The sequence below is a fragment of the Calidris pugnax genome, unplaced genomic scaffold, assembly GCF_001431845.1.
Source record: "Calidris pugnax isolate Ruff unplaced genomic scaffold, ASM143184v1 scaffold26, whole genome shotgun sequence".
Classification (NCBI taxonomy): domain Eukaryota; kingdom Metazoa; phylum Chordata; class Aves; order Charadriiformes; family Scolopacidae; genus Calidris; species Calidris pugnax.
Window position 1 is genome coordinate 1,140,527 of NW_015090765.1, and position 19,843 is coordinate 1,160,369.

Consider the following 19,843-nt stretch of genomic DNA (forward strand, 5'->3'; position numbering starts at 1 on the left):
GCCACTCCCGCATTTCTCACCTTCCCTAAGGCCTTGTCAGCTTCCCCGGATCCCGGCGGCTACCAAGGGCAGGGGAAAAGGCAAGAGGGGGGAGGGGAGGGGAAGGGAGCCGGGGACCGGTGCAGCATCCGTATTCGCGAAAGCCGTTACGCCACACGGCTAGCGGTAGGGCCGAGAGGGAAGGGAAATTTGCGCAAGTGGCGTACCCTGTTAATGGCGGTGGCTTGGCTGCCGCCTTCTTCTGCTGTGTGCTCCTGTGCTTCCACCATCACAGAACCCCAGTTCTAGAAGCCTAGAGTGTGAGTTACAGCTGATTCTGTCACGTTCATCGAAGGGTAGTTTAAGATATATATTCTCATAAAGGGTTTTTTTTGTTGTTGTTGTTTTGGTTGGGTTTTTTTAATGATTTAATACATTTATTTAAGCCCAGGTTTCCCTTCAGTCAGACCACGTTTCAGTTTTGGCTGAGGTAAAAAATTAGCTGATTACAGAATGTAGTCCTCAGCTGAAGGAGGAGAGTTGCCATTTGAGCTCCAAGAGCCTTGTCTGTAGGGATCCGATTTCAGGTTTGCTTTCTGGGTCTGGAAACTATTTCTATCTCAGCATGTGCTTTTAGCTATTAACTGGCTTGTCCGTGGCAGGGCGTCCTGCAGGCAACCCATGGACAACCAGGATTCCTGAGAGACGTTTTAATGTATTTAGCATGCTAAGCACACAGCTGGTGGGGTTTTCTTGCTGCTGCTGCTCAGTTGAACAAAACAAAGATGGCCAGGCTTTTAGCTGGAGGTGGAAGTTTGAGTCACAGGAGACTTCCAGAGACTTACCAGTGTGAGGTCTTATCCTGTAACAGTCTCAGTCCCAGATTGTCACTGAGGTAGCGGTTACCTGGACTCGCCAAAGATTCGAACTTATCTGCCCTAGATGGGGCAGAACAGAAAACAAGAGTTAAATAAACCTGACAACAACCTCCACAAACATCCACATCTGCTTTGTTCACACATACGCCTTCCGCTTTCGGTTTGTATGACTCACCGTTCAGATGACTGGGAGAAAGTGATACATGTAATAACTCTTGAACCGTATGGATGGCAAGTCCAAACAAACAGTATTGCAGAACTTCCAGTTTCCCAGAGCCAACCTCATTCCTAATGCTTTCAACACAGTGTGCCACCACGTCCCAAGAGTTATATAAGGCCTACAGAGTGCCATCAAACAGAATTTCTTATGCTGCGTCTTAACTGGGATGAAGTTTGTTCAAGACAGCATTCCCCATCTCATACCCATAAGCCTTAAGGACAATTTACCTATCAGATTGTGTTATGGAAAGTCTTGAATAAACTACCTGAAAGTAAATTTTGAGCATGTACATGTTGCATTAGGGTGAACATAACCGTGACAGGTATTTGTCATACCAGAATTTTTATATAATGACACTTTAACAATATTCATGTTACTGCAAGAGCTTGGACCTCACACGTGAATCTGCAAAAACAGAACTGTGCAAAACTCTGCTAAAATCAATGGAATCCAGTTTGAAAGAAGGGGTGAATGGGCACAGAGGCAACAGCAAAGTCATCGAGATTTAAACCAGTATTAAAACCAGTTAATAATATTGAAATAAACATTCTCAGAGTAAATCGGGTAATAAAAATACTTGCAAATCTTAAAAACTGAAGTGAAAGCAAAGATTCTGTTTTGCATTGAATGAGAGAATATTCTCATGCAGGGTTTCCAGCATAAGCATTCCAACACTGTTTGGGGCAGAGACCTCACAAGTGAAAATTAGGTAGAATTTATCTTTTTTTTTTTTGGGAGGGTAAGGGACAGCAGGGAAGAAGGGGAGAAAAGAATGGAAAACCTGCAAAACCTAATAGGTACATATTGACAGACTAAAGTGTTACCTTATTTGTTTATTTTAAAGCATCCTAAAAAATACTTATTACCATAACAACAGGAAAAAAAAATCCAACATTTGGTTGGTAAAAGAATAGCAGCAAATGATGACTGTTTTCTTAAACCTGTGATTGGTTTTTTGGCACTCAATCCTGCATTATATCGAGACCAGCAGGATATATGTTATTCTGTAGCTCACACTGATTTTGGCAGGTGGGAACCTAAGAAGTTTCTGCGCTTGGCTGCTCATAGCTTTCCTTCACATCTGTGCCACACTTTGTCAGCCTCATAGACCAGCTGCACTAGTACAATTGATGAAGGCAATGAACTGTACTACAGAGGACAAAAAAGATTGTGAAATGCCTTCTATTTTATACACCTCACCTACTAAATTCCATAAACTAGCATGGAAGACACCATTATTCATGTCTGAAAATGTGGCAGCTCAATTGTTTATGTGATTATTCAGTAACAAATTTACCTAAAGATTTTTTTTTTCAATTTGTCCCCTTGACTTCACCAAAAGAAATTGCAAAATAATCAACAAATGGAATTTAATAGCTATCAGTTTCAGCATCACCTTGCACCCATCAGTCACCTTAGTGCACTGTCCAAATTCCCCCTTGCTTTGTATTTTCCCCCTTTCTCTCTTCCACTTGCCCTGAACACCAGTGATGCTTTAATTCAAATAAGCTGTTTTACAATTGACATGGTGGTAGTTCTGGATTTGTTTCTGCAAGTCTAGACTTGCAGAATCTATGCATAATTCCAACTCGAGTGCACTGCCACTGGAGGAGGAGAGTTGTCTGTAGAGTGTCGTGAGGAACCTGCTGTGTTGCAGCCTGTGTGGCACAGAAACAGGAGTTGGCACAAATGCAGCATCTGGCCGAGAGGGAGTACCTCTTGCTGCACATACAGCATAGCTCAGAACCCAGACTGGCTGCTGTTGTCTACCAAAACAACCCACAAAATGTGGGAAAGGAGCTTTGCAGAGCTGGGAGGTTTTTTTTTTCCTTACTATTGCCAAGCTGGACTCATCCTGTGTAGTAGGTTGCATTGCAGCAATGACAAAGCTGAGCCCTGCTGGGTGGAGGTTCCAGACAGTGCTGATGAGAGGGTGCCTGTAGCAGTGTGGCACTGTACCATTTCCAGTAAACACTGCATCTCATCACTGCACTGGTTGTGGATCTGGCTAGGCTGGGTTTTATGCAGAGGGCCTCAATAAGACATATATAGACATGCGTAGAATAGGAACAAAAACATCCATGTTAGAGAATTACTGCAGAGCATGTAATTCACTGAAACTTTACACCCTAGTTTACTAATAATCTTCATTATCAGGTGAACATAATCACCTCCTGTACCTTCTTACTTTCTGAACAGTTTTTCTGCCTGCCTTTTCAAGTGAGCCTCATTTTTCTCCAAACCCATGTAATATATAGTTTCTGACCCACCCCATGAGTGAAGCATCTGGCATGATGGCACGAACATTGAACCAAATGTACCCATACAGTTCCTCCCATGATAGGATTTCCCTCTCTCAAGGACAACTGTACTGTAGAAAAAAGGCCTGAGACGAAAAAAAAACCAACAAAACCCAAAAGCAAACTGAAAAACACACCAATTTTTTCATTTAAACAATTTTTTTGGCACTTCTAGTGAAGCAGAACGCTCTTAAAGGCAAACCCATTTATACTGTGCAGATACACTATTACAAGAATTGTTTGCATTGTCTTTTGGAAAAATGCACTAATATATTGGTGGTGTGCCTAATGTGTACAATATAGCATGGATGGTGTTAAAGTGTTGCAGAAGACTTTGAGATTTTTCTCTACAGGATATTAATTTGCAGAGTATGTATTGGCATTAAACTTCTGAATATCTGTAGAGATGACTTTTAGCGAGGCTGATTTAACAAGGCACTAAGGCAAGAGCATTCCAAGCCTTCTAAACAGTGGTGGGCTTCTACCCACTTGGGAGGTCACTTCTCTTTTCCCTTTCTTTGGAACAGTCTTTGCAGTAGATTTCAGTGAGTCTTCTATTTAATAAAACCAGTGATTTTGCTTTCATCCAGTTGTCTTCTTAAATGTTGTTCCCTATACCTTAACTCAGCACCTGAATTTTCTGCTGCCCAGAACCAGTCATTTATTCCTTTTCAGATACATTAAAAAAAAAATAATTAAATTCTCCTTATTCTCTATTTTAGACTCTGAAGACTTGCTAAATTTCTTAAGTATAACAGTTTGGCAATTATAATTGCACAGGATTCTTACAGTGGTTCTTTGTCAGAAGTGTAGGAGATATTTGGGGTGTGACTTTTTAGTTAGCCAGTGAAAACTGCCTAGAATACTCAAGTGGCAGAGATACTGATACTTAATCAGGGAATGTTTATACAGGCAACTAAGGAAAGCAGGGCAGTGCCCATAACAGTACAGCTTGCTTTGCTTTCAGAGTCCTATTTAGAACAGTGAATATTTTTAGCCAATATAATTGTACTAATGCATAATCATCGTAACTTTCAAAGAGGAAGATTGCATGTGTATTCCCAGAGTTGTTTAAGGAAAAAAAACACAAAAAACACCAAAGCCAAAACCCAAACCCAACAGTGACTGTCTTCTCAGAAGGTCTAGTTCAATGAAAGATGAAAGCTGGAAAACATTTATGTTCTCTAGTCTTCTAAAATAACAGATTTGTTCATATTCTTCAGCATCAGCAGACTGAGTGTGCTGTACTGCAATGTTATGTTTCTGACATTGGTTAGTATCAGCTTTACAATAAAGAAAGCTTTAAAATTTATCATTTTCATTATTTGCCAAGAGAGTTTTTTCCTTTCTCCTAACCAGTGCCAGTTCATGTTTGAATTACCTTAAAGCATATCTATAATTTGTAATTTTTATAGTTATTAGTATTTCAGTTTTCTGTGTTAATATCTAATTTTGACACCTTTTGGGCCTCTCCAATATCGTGTCTTAGCGAGTTCTGTGGTTTAATTGTACAGTGTGTAAGAAGTAATAATCCTTGTATCAGTTTTAACATGTATTGGCTTGATGCCATTCTAACCTGCCTGCTTAGGAGGTTTTGTGGCAGTCATCTTCAATATGAAATACCATATTCATAAACGCTTAATGGAACTGAACACAAATTTAGGTTGATTGAATTGGAAGGGCATCAGAATGTCCTATAGCTGCATTGCATTACTCTTATCTTTATAAAAATATATTATTGATGAACTCAGAAGCATGGATAGGAAATTACTTACTATTATTAAAATGCTGCACTTGGTATTATGAAAATAATTTTGTATTATCTTTTTCATTGCAGAAAATGCTGTGTCACAGTATGTATATGTAAGAAACATTAGGAACACACCACATAACATGTATATACTTTTAATTGCTTGTAGAAATGGGCTTTTATTGAATGTAGTGAGCTACTCCTTGCTATTTGCCTTACTTTTCTATAGGCAGAAATGTAGTGTATCTTTTTACAATTTAAGGTAATATTCACATATAATATTTATCAATAGTTTCTGTTAATGCAATTCCTACCTGTGACAAAGGATAGCATTAACGCTCTTAGATTTCTGTAAGGGCCAGATTTTCTGTTATTTAGGGATCAAAGATCCACTTGAGCTAGATATAGGGTGAAGAAAAAGTTACTTAGCATTTTCAGTCATCAAGAGGAAGCAAAAATACAGGGAAATCAGGCAAATAGTTATTCAGGTTAACCTTCTGGAAGTCAGCGAAGTCTTTCTGTTTTCCCTTGTTAACTGTTTGAAAAGTTCAAAACCTTTCTTTAACATAAAAAGATGATTGCTTGTATATATGAGCATATTATTTCAAACGTGTATTTTTAAATAGGTTCAAGAACATTAGACCATTAGATTACAATAAACAGCATTTCCATTGTTTGACCAGTGCTTCCCCTTATTAAATCCACTCTGCTTACAGTGTGTTAAAATTGTTTTGTGTCTCTATAGAGTATTTTTATATTGGCATTCTTTAATCCTTAATCCATTTAAAGCAAGTGCAGCTGCTCATTGAAATGACACGTTTTTTTTCCTCTTTTGGAGAAATTAGCTTGGTTCCTAAAGAAATTGCACGAAGGAGGCTTTTTCCCCATTTGTACCCAAATTGTTGCGTATACCTACTTTGGAAAGAGATGGGACAAGAGAACCAAAACCACTATCAGAACGTGACCTAAATCAGGCCAAATGTCTGAAGACTTTCAAATATAAAAAAAAAAAAAACAAAACAAAAACTAAAAAAAAAAAGCTAGATCTGTCTCTGAAGCTAACTTTTATTAGCCAGTAGGTATTTCTGCCCTCATGTGGCATGATTTTATATCATAAAGTAGAACTTCAGCAGGTCCAGAGGAGGGCCATGAAGATAATCAGAGGGCTGGAGCATCTCTCCTGTGACGGCAGGCTGAGAGAGTTGGGGTTGTTCAGCCTGGAGAAGAGAAGGCTCCAGGGAGACCTTATTGTGATCTTTCCATAGTTAAAGGGGGCTCATAAGAAAGATGAGGACAGACTTTTTAGTAGGGCCTATAGCAATAGGACAAGGGGTAGTGGTTTTAAACTAAGAGAGGGCAGACTCAGACTAGATATAAGGAAGAAATGTTTTACCATGAGGGTGGTAAAACACTGGACCCGGTTGCCCAGAGATGCCCCATCCCTGGAAACATCCAAAGTCAGGTTGGACGGGGCTCTGAGCAACTTGATCTAGTTGAAGATGTCCCTGCTTATTGCAAGTGGGTTGGACTAGATGACCTTTAAAGGTCCCTTCCAACCCAAACTATTCTATGATACTATGAAAACGTTAAATGTGTTCTGCAGATTGAAAATATTTAATTCTGTGGGGCAATACAAGCCATTTCAGCGTCACAGAATTATTGCCCATTAGCCAGCTTCACAAGTTTAGTGAACTTAGGAAACGAATAATGATTAATAAAAGGTAAAAAGGACTTCAGAGATATATTTCATATAATAATGTATATCTTATATATTATTAATATAATTTCATACTAGATAATTATTCTGGTTACTATAAATGGGATACTGAAATTATTTTAATTTTGCAAGGCTTTCAGGCTTAGCATTTACATGCTGTATGTCCAAAACAGAAGTCCTATGAACCAAAGTTAACACATCTGCCCACAGATCTGTGTTTGTTTCGGATGTAAATAGCTGGATCCCTAGATTGAGATGATATTGAGTTGAATTACAATTTTTTCTAGAGGTTAAATTCCTAGATAATTTCTAGTTTCACCATCATTTAGATACAGTGAGAGCTGAGCCTGCTGGGATTGAAGTATTTAAAACAGTGACATAAAAAACACTCTTCAGCTAATCAAAAGCCTGTATTCCTTCTCTGGACTCATAATACTGTACATTTAGTCAGTGGAATTCTGTTTAGGGCCTAAACTACTGACTTAATGTTAGTTTTATTAGGGATGAATTAGACTCAGCATTTTACCCCATTGCATACTTTATTGACTCAGTTACTGAATGCAGCAGCTCTCAGAGAATTAACTGAGAGCAGAGGTATAGGGTGCTTGCTTCAAATATACTAACTCTGATTTTCCTCTAGCTCCATTAGAAAATAACAGGTTTATTACTGTTGTTTCCTAAAAAACATCAGTGGAAAAGCTTTAGGAAAATAGGAGTCAGTAATTTAAGTTTAAGGCCTGTTCTGATTAAAGGAGACAGTTTGGTTTGTCCACCTTTGCAGATTAGAAGTTACAGCAGAAAACTTCAATAAGATCTCAGCTTCTTACTCCTCTAAGGGGCTAAAGTACCTAGAGAAGTCAAAGCATATACAAATTATGTCAAAACTATTCCTGCCAATGGGTATTTCCATCCTTAGTTAACTTGGTAAAAGCTTTCTGGTGTTTCTTACACTTGTCCTTCTCTTCCTCGATCCTGATTTTTTAAGTAATAATACATTTTAGCCAGCTCCCCATTCATCTTGCTTCCAGCAACTATGTTGTAAATATACTCACATTATGCCTTTTAACCAAACAGATTCAGAATCACGACAGCACGGTGGCGAATAGAAAAAGTACAAGGCTGTGGGTATGTCAGCTGGAGAACACTTTGGAAGATGAGTCCAAATGCACAGAATTTATGGATTAATTAAAATTAGAACTTGGGTACTTTCAGCCACATATCTTAAATTAAATTATTAAAGCACTTTCTAAGTAAATAAAAAAAAAAACCAACAGTTAAATCAAATTAATTTTGAGCAATGAGACTGTCTGATTAGAAATATAGCACAGTTTAATAAAAAGATAACTAAGATTATTTTTCCTGTGTATACCTACATAGAAGCCACCAAGTCCAAGCAAAGCAGTTCACCTCATATAGGTAAATAAGGACTAAAGCTTGTGCTTTCGGGAGTGAAACAATAGCTATATTCTGTGAGTATTTATAAAACTCTTTTCTTTTTTCAGTACTCTAAGCTACGTTTCCCAGTTTCACTCTTCATGCAAATCAGAACCCATAAGGGATTGATTTCAAATAGAATATGTACGGACAAAAAATATGCTTATTTTGCTAACACTAACATTTGCAGAAGGAAAAACAAATGTTACATTTCTCCTGCACAAATATTAGTGACATAGGCTATGGTGTCTGAGTGTACTAAAACTGGTAAAAAAGATCATTTGTGCTGTATTTAGCAAAGACTTCATTTTTTTCTGTCTTTTTTTGTCTTTACCTGACTTACATCTTCTCATAAACAAAAGATACAGCTTCCTAATTTTCGTATTTGTGCACTTCAATTAATAGAAGTAGCATAATAAACATTTGTTTCTTTAACAACAGATTTGGGTGGCATCCTTAACCTCTCTATTTTCTTAGCAAAGACCATGGATACCATTAATTTCTTCAATGTAAGCATTATTTTCCAGGAAACAGATAATGAAGTTTAGTAGGCAACAGATGTAGTCACGTAAATTGACTAAGATGAGGAAGAACTAGTACAAAGCTAGATTATATTATGGTTAGGAGATTATCTATCCTCCTACTTGTAATCAACAAAGATTATACTCTTCCTGTTTAACACATAACTATACGCACAGATAATGCATTGCCAAAGGGGTCACTCACAGAAGTTACTTTCCTTAAGAAGACTACACTTAAAGAGACTGACGATTGATTTGCACTCTGTTCATCGTTAGCAGCAGCACACCATGAAAAGCCAAGGGAAAGAAAGATGCCAAGAACAGTTATACTCCATTTGAATTGTTTGGAGGTGAATTTTGGGTGCAGAGTGCTCCCCTCTAACTGCTTTTTCTTTATTGCATTAGCAAAAGTTGCAAAGCAGTAGAAGCCAAGTTACAGAAGATAGATTTTATCTGTAACAAGCTTCATCCTGCCCAAATAGTATCGTAACTGCTACAGAAACATCAGATAGAATATAGGCAAAAAACCCCAACCCACCTGGGCAGGTACTCTTCCTTCTAGCAGTTTTGTTTTGGATGCTTCTTCTGAAGTCCTTTCTCTCCTCTTACCAAGGTTGCATGGATCCTCTGAGCCTTTGAGTGTATTCTTACCTAGTTCAGGGTGGCCTTTTTACCCTCCCTGCAGCACCTGTGTGAAACCAGAACAGGAAATTTAACTCTATACTTGCTGGAGATTGTTGACACTTCTCAGTGGAAATAAGAACAAAAAGTCTTTTCAAAAAAATCATAATTCACTTTCAGGTCCGGTGACTGCCCAGATCTACAGTAATTCTGAGCAAGATGCAGCATTTGAAGATCTGATATTTGTGTCGCAGACATATTAAACTCATTAGGGACTTCCTGCTCTTTCCACAAATCTCTGCAGGATGGATGGGTTTCACAAGTTACAAGTCTTTATCAAGGTCAAGGATATTTCAACAGAAAACTCATCCTAGTTGGTATGGCAAAATTTGATCAGTCAATTTTCGCTGCTTTATTGAGTTAATTATTGTGCCTTTATTCCAACCGCTATTTCCTTGTTTTGCATGTTTTAGGCAGAAAGAACATGACAGAAGATTTCAGGCTTCTTTAAAAAAATTCAGAACACCACCATGGTATTTATGTTTTCAGTTGTAAATTCATATCAAGAATATTATCTACTTATTATAGCTGATGAAACTTAATATCTTTTTTTCCCCTCCAATCCCTGTAAATATTACTAAGAAGCATTCATTGTTTTCTTTGGGGTTCAGCCAGCTATCAAGGAAAAGAGAAACACTTCAAGCAAGGTCTCAGAATCAGTGAGCCTCAGGATTTAAAAGAAGCTTTTGCAGCTAGAAACTTTACTGGAAAGTAAACAAACAAAACTGCTATCAGAAATCTCATTCCTCGGTCTTGCTAGAGCTGATCTTAAAAGGGTTGGCGCTGATGTCTCAAACCGTTTGTTCTTTTACAAGATGCAAAGTTGTCACTTCTGCTGTCCCCTCTCAGAATTGCTGTCACGGAGCTCCTGAAGGGAAATCATTACTAATGTAACTAGGGTTGCCTGGGAAAAAGGAACTGAGGGCCCTCTTTGCCTCCTTTTGATGTCAGTTGATGATTTGGCCTCATATGATGCTGTGTCCCCTGTATGGTATTATAACCTATTACAGATAACAACTGTAATTAACTGTAATCTAGAAAATTATGGTCAGACTACTATAATATTGATTCTTGCTTTCATGGACTGTTTTTTAAGAGGGAGAATTCAAAGGGATTTGCTTGAAGAGCAACATCTTGCCTCACAGGCAGGATATGCCTGAGGTGTACCTGGCTAAGAGAACAACAAACACAGAAACAGATGGATGTTTCCTGCTTACATGGAGAGAGTATACCACTTGCTTTATCTCAATTTTAAGTATGGTTACTTAGAAAGGGAGTGTAAATCTCCAAATCTGTAGATAATAGTATACAAAATATCCTTACACCAAAATGTCTTTTTGTTACTTCAGTTGCAGGATTTATGCGGGCCTCATAATTACTAATTTTTGAAAGGAATTTTAGAAATTGACAGTGAAAGCAAAGCCTAAAGCAGTGTACACCATACTGACATCTAATTGAAGAAAGAGTAGCATTAATGGCTTAATTATGATACTGTGAGTAGAATTCTGGTGCATTTAGCTTGATAACATTTGCTATTAGGCCAGACTAAAAAAATGTTTGGGGCTAAATATATGTGTAACATATATTTTAATATCAAATTTTAATTGCTAAGAGAGTTTCTTGGCTATTTGCTGGTGTATAAAATAGAAAAAAGCATAGAAAAGAGTAGTGGCGCTTCATACAGAGGGTGTATAAATACTCACCAGAGCATGTCCTTTTGACATTCTCCACACTGGAGTAACCATAAGTACTCAGGATTACTGGATCTTGGTTGGGAACATGAAGTATTTTCATTTCTTATGCAGTGTGAAAAATGTCAAATGCAAATAACCTGTTACGGTCACAATGTGCAATACATTGTCTTGTACACTGCCAACGTAGCTTTGCTTGCATGCAGAGAGTATTGTAAGTAAATATGGTTGTCTTGTACACTGGCACCGTAGCTTTGCATGCAGAGAGTATTGTAAGTAAATATGTTCAAAAATACCAGTTCCTCTCAATTCATCTTACAAATTAGACGTGATCTTTACCATGCAATTGGCAGCAGATATTTGAATATTGTTTAAGACAATAGTGACATAGAAATATAAAAGTGGGGTAGACAGTGTACTACTTTCACAACGAATTAAGAGTTCAAACTTAATATGTTACATTTCTTGTGACTTGTCAAGAGGAATCAAAATAAAAAAACAGTGAGGAGCAGAGATGAAATTACAGGTGCATGTGACTGAAATTAATAGCTCAAGCTATTAATTCTTATGACATAGGAAAAAAAGTAAAAGTTGGATTCTGTACTTATGCTATCAGAATAGATGCAAAGATTAACACATTGCTCCAGATGAGGAAACTAATTACAATTCTGTACTTACGATATCAGAATAGATGCAAAGATTACACATTGCTCCAGATGAGGAAACTAATTACTTCTGCCTTGAAGGTTTCTATCCAATTTGTTCTTTTCCAGAACCTCTCTGAAATCACTGTTTATACCACAGAATGTGTATGAAACTTGTGAGAATCAACAAGAGATCAGAGCCAACTTTTTGTCCCTACTCCCTCTACATTTTTTTCCAATGAGATTATGATTTTTTATGTTGACCACATGGATTTCCTTAGCGTCAGATTGTTCTGCGGATCTGTGAGAGAAACGGGTAGAGAGGCTTGATGGCACGTATTTGTACAGTCTCAAAATGTCAAATGTGTGTAGAAAGACCTAGGAACAATGCTTTTCATCCCAGACCATTTATTCTTTATCGACAGATCCCTGTAAACAGCACGTGTCTTCTAAGGGATGTGTGCAAACAAGTACTATTGTCTCAGCTTTTTTTAGAATATAGGTGGTGGGAGCGTATGAGAGTAAATTATTAGAAATCCATAAATTACTATTATACAGAAAGTACTATAATGAAACAGACAATGAATTTGCTTCTTAGTAAATCAACACTGGTTGAATTATTTACCATGTCAAAATCTTCACTTGCCTGTCCTTCATTTTTATCTGGTTTTGCTTTTTTAGATATTTGTGTAGTTTCTATCACTATACAGTCTGAACAACATTGAAAAATCAGTAATGTAAATTCCGGTTTTATTAACAACTTTCATGTAGTAAATACCATTTATGTCCCATTTAAAGGTGTTTCACACTGCTGTAGCAAGGACAAAGAAGCCACAATACAAGGAAATCAAGATATAGTTAATTAGTCTGTGTAGTAGTCTGCAACTGGGGAATGAAGATTAAGAAATAAAGACACTGTCTTCATGGAAAAATTAGGGCTGCTTAAGCACGAAGTTATGGGCTATTCTGTACAAATGCAGTAAATGGGCAGTAAAAGGGTATTATCAGGCCAAAATGCAAAGCTGTGTACAGTATCTAAAACTACCCCTAAAATAAATTAGGGAATGTTTGAGAAGCAGGATATATATGACTAGAGGGAAGACATGCTGCTTCTGATACCGAATCTTTAATTTCTTTTTGTAAAGCACCTTTGGATTTTACTAGTACTGTCTTTGTTCAAAGTAGTTTAATCCATATTCAGAGTGGGAAAAGCTGCTTTTCCTTTCTTTGTGGTAAGAATGTTTTTACTGGGAGTTAGTTTCAAGTTGGTACTGTGCTCTGCATTGAGGCTAGTTTTCCTTTATGTTTACTTCCTTGTGTAGAGGAACCTCGAGTAAGTGCGTCACACAGGAAGTCTGTGGAGTTAGTCTAGATTTATGATGGTGTAACAGGACACGAGAGAAATGTTATGACAGCCTCTGTCCCAAGCTATCCCAAGAATGTTTTAAAGTAAGTTTGAAAATAGCAGAAAGAGGAGTCATGTGTCTTCTTTCAAGTTTTAATAATGCACAAGCAGTGCATTATAAGTCCACACTGCTTATAATGCTGGAATACTATCCAGTGGCCTCTGTTTTCCCAGCTTTAGACTCATCTATTTACATTTAGATTGTAAGGGAAAAAGATCCATGTCAGTAGTGCTCCAAGAAGTGAGTACTTGCAATCTGTGCTAGACTTGTAGTATGCTATCTAGCCTTGGCTTGTGACCTTCCTGTTCTACCTCTGAAGTATTGAGAGAAAAACATTTGTAATATTGAAAGAACCGAGAGAAGAGACCTTATAAATGTGTTAAAAGGCATCAGTGCAATTTTAAAGCTCTTCATAACAAATAAAGCACAGGTGTGGACTTTTGCCTCTCCACCAGTGCAGTAAATGTCCTCAAGCTTTCCATTATTATCATGCTGTGTTTTCCAATAAGAGAAATGCCATCATGTTCATCCAGTCCAATTTTTAAAAAGATATCTCTCTCTCTCCCAGCTTCGGAACACTATTGAGGGAGCTGGACAAACTTAAACACAACAATTCAACAGCCAAATCCATTATCGACGATGGAATTAAAGTTTCTGCTATAAGAAGAAGAACAATGAAAAACAGTGACAGAATGAAGAGAAGGAGGCTTTCTTTAATTTAGATACTATTGTTTCTTCATATTGCATATTTCCTGAATAGATTTCACTAGATAGAATTGATTTTTTTTCTGACCTAGTATTTCCCTTTCTTCAATAGCCTTATGTTCCTTTTTGTATGATACATTAGATACATTAAATAATTCTATTTCATTCTCTAATCACTATTTGTTAGCTCACAGGAGTCAGATCTTATTGCTAGGCAACTAAACAAGCAATCTCCATCTTTGTATTAAGCAGTTTGCTGTATCCATGGTTGGCCCTATGCTTATCTATGCGTACGTCTATAAAACTACCCAAGTGCAGCTGTAAATGCCAAATGTAAACATGCTGTATATATTAAGCATATTGAATTTATCTTGAAACTGAGTTCTTAGTAGTCAAAACAGCTTGGAAAAAGGCACAGAATTTTCCCTCCCCCTTTTTAGATGTATTTTCCTCACACGTGACTAGCTTTAAGGGCAGCCTTGGTGCTGAAAATTACTTTTGTCTCTTGGGATATTAAAAGAAGAGCTATTTATGTATTAACCACCACAATCTATATCTTTCTAGATCAGGATGCCTCCATATTTTTATTAATGTCTCTGTAAGATACTGATTACTGTAATTCTTTGTTTGCTAGTTTTCTAAAGGAATTATGAGACAGATGAGTTAGTTTGAAAAACCAACAGCAGATTGTATAGAGAGAGCAGTCTTTCTGCAGTTTTAACAAAGCTTATACATTTAATATTTTAATGAGTTTATATCTGGCATCTTGGTGTTTGATTGCATTTCCAGTGCCATCCGGCTTATTTTGTTGATTTTCTAATAATAAGATGTCCCCAATAACATTATAGCCTTATTACTGCGGATTTATTCTTTCCTTCAGTTTCATTTTTGTAGCTAGAGCATTACTGTTCTGCCATAGAGAAAAACGCTTCTGATACCGCACATTGGCAGGACCTTCTTTTTTGAACTCTTTAATCTTCATTTTTAACCAGCTCACGTCATGCTTTTAACATACACATTCTCTCAAATCACAGGCGACAGGACAAGAGGAAATGGCCCAAGTTGCGCCAGGGGAGGTTCAGGCTGGATATTAGGAAAAATTTTTTCACTGAAAGGGTTCTCAGGCATTGGAATGGGCTGCCCAGGGAGGTGGTTGAGGCCCCATCCCTGGAGGTGTTCAAAAGACGGGTTGATGTAGTGCTGGGAGGTATGGTTTAGTGATGGTGATGCTCCTTGTTTGTTGTGTGGGTGTCTATTTTTGTCAGTTAGGTTGACGGTTGGACAAGATGATCTTTAAGGTCCCTTCCAACCTAGAAGATTCTGTGATTCTGTGATTCTGTGTGGTGTATGAGTCTCAGTTTTAGAACTGCAGAATTAAGGTCAGAAGGGACGTGTGGAGGTCATGTAGCTGACAGCCCTGTGCAAGGCACGGTTAATCTCCAAGGTTCAGGGCCTTGTCCTGTTTGAACATCTCCGCAGACGGAGTTTGCGCGGCCTCTCTAGGGCCCTGCTGCAGTCCTTAGACACTCTCCTGGAGATTTTTCTGTTGTTCACAGCCAGAACTGCCTTTTGCTGAACAAACCTCAGTCCTCTCAGCCTCAGCTCCTGTAATGTGCCGCAGTCCCCTAGCCACTGGGGGAGGCTGCCTCTGGAGCCCCGCCAGTTTGTCTTTCTCTCTCCTATAGTGCGTGCCAAAACTGGAGACAGTATTCCAGTAAAGGTTGTTCTGGATGTGGCCTCAGAAGTGCTGAGCGAAGGGGAGCGGTAGCTTCCCCCCCGTATGCCAGCTGTGTGTGTGCCAGCGCGGGCGGGAGTGGGGTTCGCCTTCATGGCGGCCCCAGCGCGCTGCTGACTCACGGGCCCTTCGCTGTTGGGAAGGTCTGGTCTGTGTCAGGGCCTCGCTGTGCTTGGGGCCACACAAACACCATGATGAAACCAAGGTGACGGAGAGGTGAATCTTATAGGTGTTGTTAAGGCATGTTACTGCCACCACCCCTGAGATGAACTCTTAATTTATCTGGCTGCATTACTTAGCCAGTTGTCTAAGTAATAGCTGTGGAGAGAACAGGCCCCTTCCGATACCCAATTCTGTGTTTTGAACCAGCTTCTGATCCTCAGTATCTATAGAAGCACTTTATGGATACTCTTTTTTTTTTTTATTCTGATTGGCTCATATAGGTACACCTAAAGTTGGTTAGTATAAATAAAGGAAGTGAGCTGATCCATTTTCTGTTCTAATTTTGGTTCAGCTGTGATTAAAGTTGTTCCTCTGTCCTTCCTGTTCGGATCAGAAATAGATCGGTAACTGACTCATGTTAGAAAATATAGCATTTAAAAATAGAAATGATCGCACGCTGTGGGTGAGCCTGTGGAATGGGTCTTCAGGTAGAGATAGGGTTTAAACCCTTTTTTTCCGTTTTGCTGTCGTAGCACTGCTATTATTTGCGTTTCCCACACAGCACCACTGCTTTTCTTACGTCTTCAGCCTTGCTCGCCAGATTTAGGAACTGAAGCAATCTGACAAGTACAGTAGAGGAGACGGAGAAAAGCTGTAGGACTGCACTATACTTAGTATTTTAGCAGTGCTGTCAGCTGTGCCAAGGGTGTAGGAGACTGGAAGGGAGATGCTGAAGCCCTCTTGGTCTTGCCCCCTGGATGCGTGCATAGGCAGAGGTGCTTCTACTGTGAGACACATTGATGCTTTTCTTGAGTGGAGGGAAGCACAGGCTGATGGGGCCGAGGGAGCACTCCCACTGTACTGGTGACAGTGATAGCCCACTATTGCTCAGGCCAGTCCACCTGGTGGCTTATGGTCATCACATACCAGTGGTCTGAGTGCCCCAAGAAGGCAGACTGTGTAGCAGAGGACGCACAACGTGGAGTTTCTCCCTCAGTTTCTGCCAATTTAAAATGAAGAGAGCACTTCCAAAGAAGAAAGAGTATTTCACCTCTTCCATACCTATGAAGCAATTAGCCCCTCCTTGAACTGCAAATAATAGGTGACAGATTATGCTGCTTGTGGCAATGTACATCTCTGATGTAAACCAAACTAACAACACAGGTATATTTCATATAAGCCACCAAATAGCTGTCAGGTTAAAAAGAGACTTGCATCCTCCCATTAAGAATCCACTAAGCTGTCCAATAGCCACAAAATTATGTTATTATATATCATACTGTTTGTTCAGTTACAAATTTCAGTTTTAATCCTAAATTGCTACATCGGAAGCTGTATCTACTATAAATATTATTCTTAATATAATATTGTATTATACTTGTACATTGGCTATTTTCTCTTACTGATTCTAGACAGTCATTTTTTTCCCTTTTAATAAAAGATTTCTGTTGCAGAGTAGCTATTTCTAAAATGTTACAGATGAAAGCATGAAAACAATAAGTTATTCAGAAATTACAAATAACAGTTGTTAATAATATTTTCATATTTTATGCTGTAAAAAAATTCTATATTTTTTGAGTTTAGCTTGGTTACACTAAAAACCCTGCTGGTTTCAGTTTCTTACAGGACAATTTTCTTAACATACATCAACAAATCTCTAGATTATGAAAACTTCTATCTATGTTTTCTATGGACTAAGATTCTGTGAAGATATAATTGGAACAGGCTTCCTAGAGAGGTGGTTGATGCCCTAAGCCTGTCACTGTTCAAGAGGCATTTGGACAATGCCCTTGATACCGTGCTTTAACTTTTGGTCAGGCACTTGGACTAGATGATCATTGTAGGTCCTTTCCAACTGAAATTATTATATTCTATTCTGTTCTGTTCATGCATTTATTTTTCTTTTTTTTTTGACAGAAAAATTTGGATTATTTTCAAAAAACAGCTCAGTCTTTTAATAGAGCTGGTTCATCACCCTCTTCAGCCTTTCCATGGTGCTTTAAAAATAGCAAAACTCCTCTCAAACATGAGTTCGTATCCAGACTAAATAAGTGCATTTTATTAATATATCAGATTTATTAGTTCTCTCTCATTGATTAAGATGTGATTTCCAAACTTGCATTTTTTAAGAGTGCTTTGATGGACACATGAAGCTCTTTCCCACAAAACATTGTGAAATAAGTACGTAGGTTTTTAAACTTCGAGTAAAATGTGTTGGAGTCACAGGATAAGTGCAATAGTAGATTCTAAACGTGATAAAAGAACTATGTAAACCAGACATTCAGTATTTGTACACACGGATAACATGCACGTACATGCATGTAACACGTCTGGCTGTGATTGCTAGAGCCTGGAGTTTCCATCTTGAAGTTCCTGACATATGTGAATCTAACTTGCATCCCTTCCTCCTATGCAAACAAAAAGATCTATTTTAAAAGTAATTTAGCCAAAGGAAACTTTATTAAGAGGAAAGCTGAGACAGAAGAAGGAAATACATCCTGCCATGCAAAATTTGGCTTCATCCTCCCCAGCACCCTGAGCTAATATTGTCTGTGTCTACATCAGCAAATAGTGGTGTGCAGTAAGAGCCAATCTATGGTTGGTGCCGAGAATCTGATGTCCTCATCAAATGTGAGTGGGCGGAAAGGAGGGAATCTGCTTTGAACTAGCTCCAGTTCGCTTGCTGAAAGTCCATGGATAGTTGGAGCACATTAGAGATGCTCTGTAGAGTGCATCTTTCTTTCAGCTTTGTTTTATTTGGGGGATAGCTAGCTGGACTCTCTGAGCTGTGCTGTAAGAAACAACGTAAAAGGGAATGAACAATAAATTAACTTCAAAAGCACGCTCTGAACTTAACGGCCTATATATATGCATCCATTGATTGGATGGTTTGAAAAGCTAACATATTCATCCAGGCTGTGGAGAATTAGTACCTTTTCCCCTTTGAAAATAAATTTTTTCTATATTCATTGTTCCTTAAAAAAATTATGCCAGTGTGAATTCTCTGTACTAGGATGAGAGAGAGGGAAACATGATAGAATATAAGGGTGTTCACAGTGGAAGCTACTTGTTAGGTCAATAACAAAGGACGAACTTGGTAAGTGATGACATTCTGTTTCAAAACTAAAATGGAGGGCACATGGGCAGAAATGTATCTTCTATATATGTGATTTTACTATTTGAAAGCCTTCCCTATTTGCCTTTTTATAAAGCTATAACTAAGAGAACTTTCCCTGATTTCAGATTTTTTATTCTCCATAATCTGAAAATGATAAATTGAAGACCTTGCATGAAATCCTGTACACTACTAAGTTCTGTCGCATTAGTTGCAGACAATGCAGTGAGACTATTGCTATCTTTATTCTTCTGAGTTGTTACTGTAAAATACTACAGCAGTGAATACAGAAAAATATGATAGTTCTGTAATAATGGTGGAACTGAAAAAGGTTATGTAATTCAAACACTTGTGAAATTAGTAGAATTATGGATTTCTTGCCAAGGCTTGTCTTCTGAGACTGCGGTTGTTTACAGAAGCTCTAGCACAGAAGCCCATGAGGAAAGACGATATGAGAAGGCTGATTCTGCAGTCTTATTCAGATAAAGCAGGACTTGCTCTGAGCACTGAATGCATTCATTTTCATGAGGTAGCCTAATAATGGAATACTAAAGCATGATGGAATCGAACCCTATATCTTAGTGTTCAAACTCTGTTTAAATAACTGAACACACTTTATTGAAATTATGTTTGGTATGGTTCTCGATGGAAATCAGGAACATAGTTAGTATATACCAGATTGGTAAAAACAAGACCAGAGAGGCCATTTCATTTTTTACGCAGACTTTGCTAAAAATAGGTATTTGAGCAAGTGAGCAGAGATAATGAGCCATACAGAAATTTGTTACCAAAGCTTTTATAAGTCTTAGCATCATAGCTGCAGCATTTATGTAGTTTTAAACATGAGTATTAGTGCTTTATGTAAAGGAAATCAATCCGTAACTAAAAAATAATATTTTTTTAAA

At 38.1% G+C, this 19,843-nt stretch overlaps 1 protein-coding gene across 1 annotated transcript in view; it reads right to left on the bottom strand.

Moving 5' to 3' along the window:
- Positions 1 to 14,908, bottom strand: part of EIF4G2 (eukaryotic translation initiation factor 4 gamma, 2) — a 28,009-nt gene extending 13,101 nt beyond the window's left edge. Inside the window, exons 1-2 of the mRNA XM_014966476.1 lie at positions 14,784 to 14,908; positions 825 to 917 (exon numbers count right to left, since the gene is read on the bottom strand). Of these exons, the coding sequence (XP_014821962.1) occupies positions 825 to 917; positions 14,784 to 14,908 (218 nt within the window). The remainder of the gene's footprint in view (positions 1 to 824; positions 918 to 14,783) is intronic.
- Between the last annotated feature and the right edge of the window lie 4,935 nt (positions 14,909 to 19,843).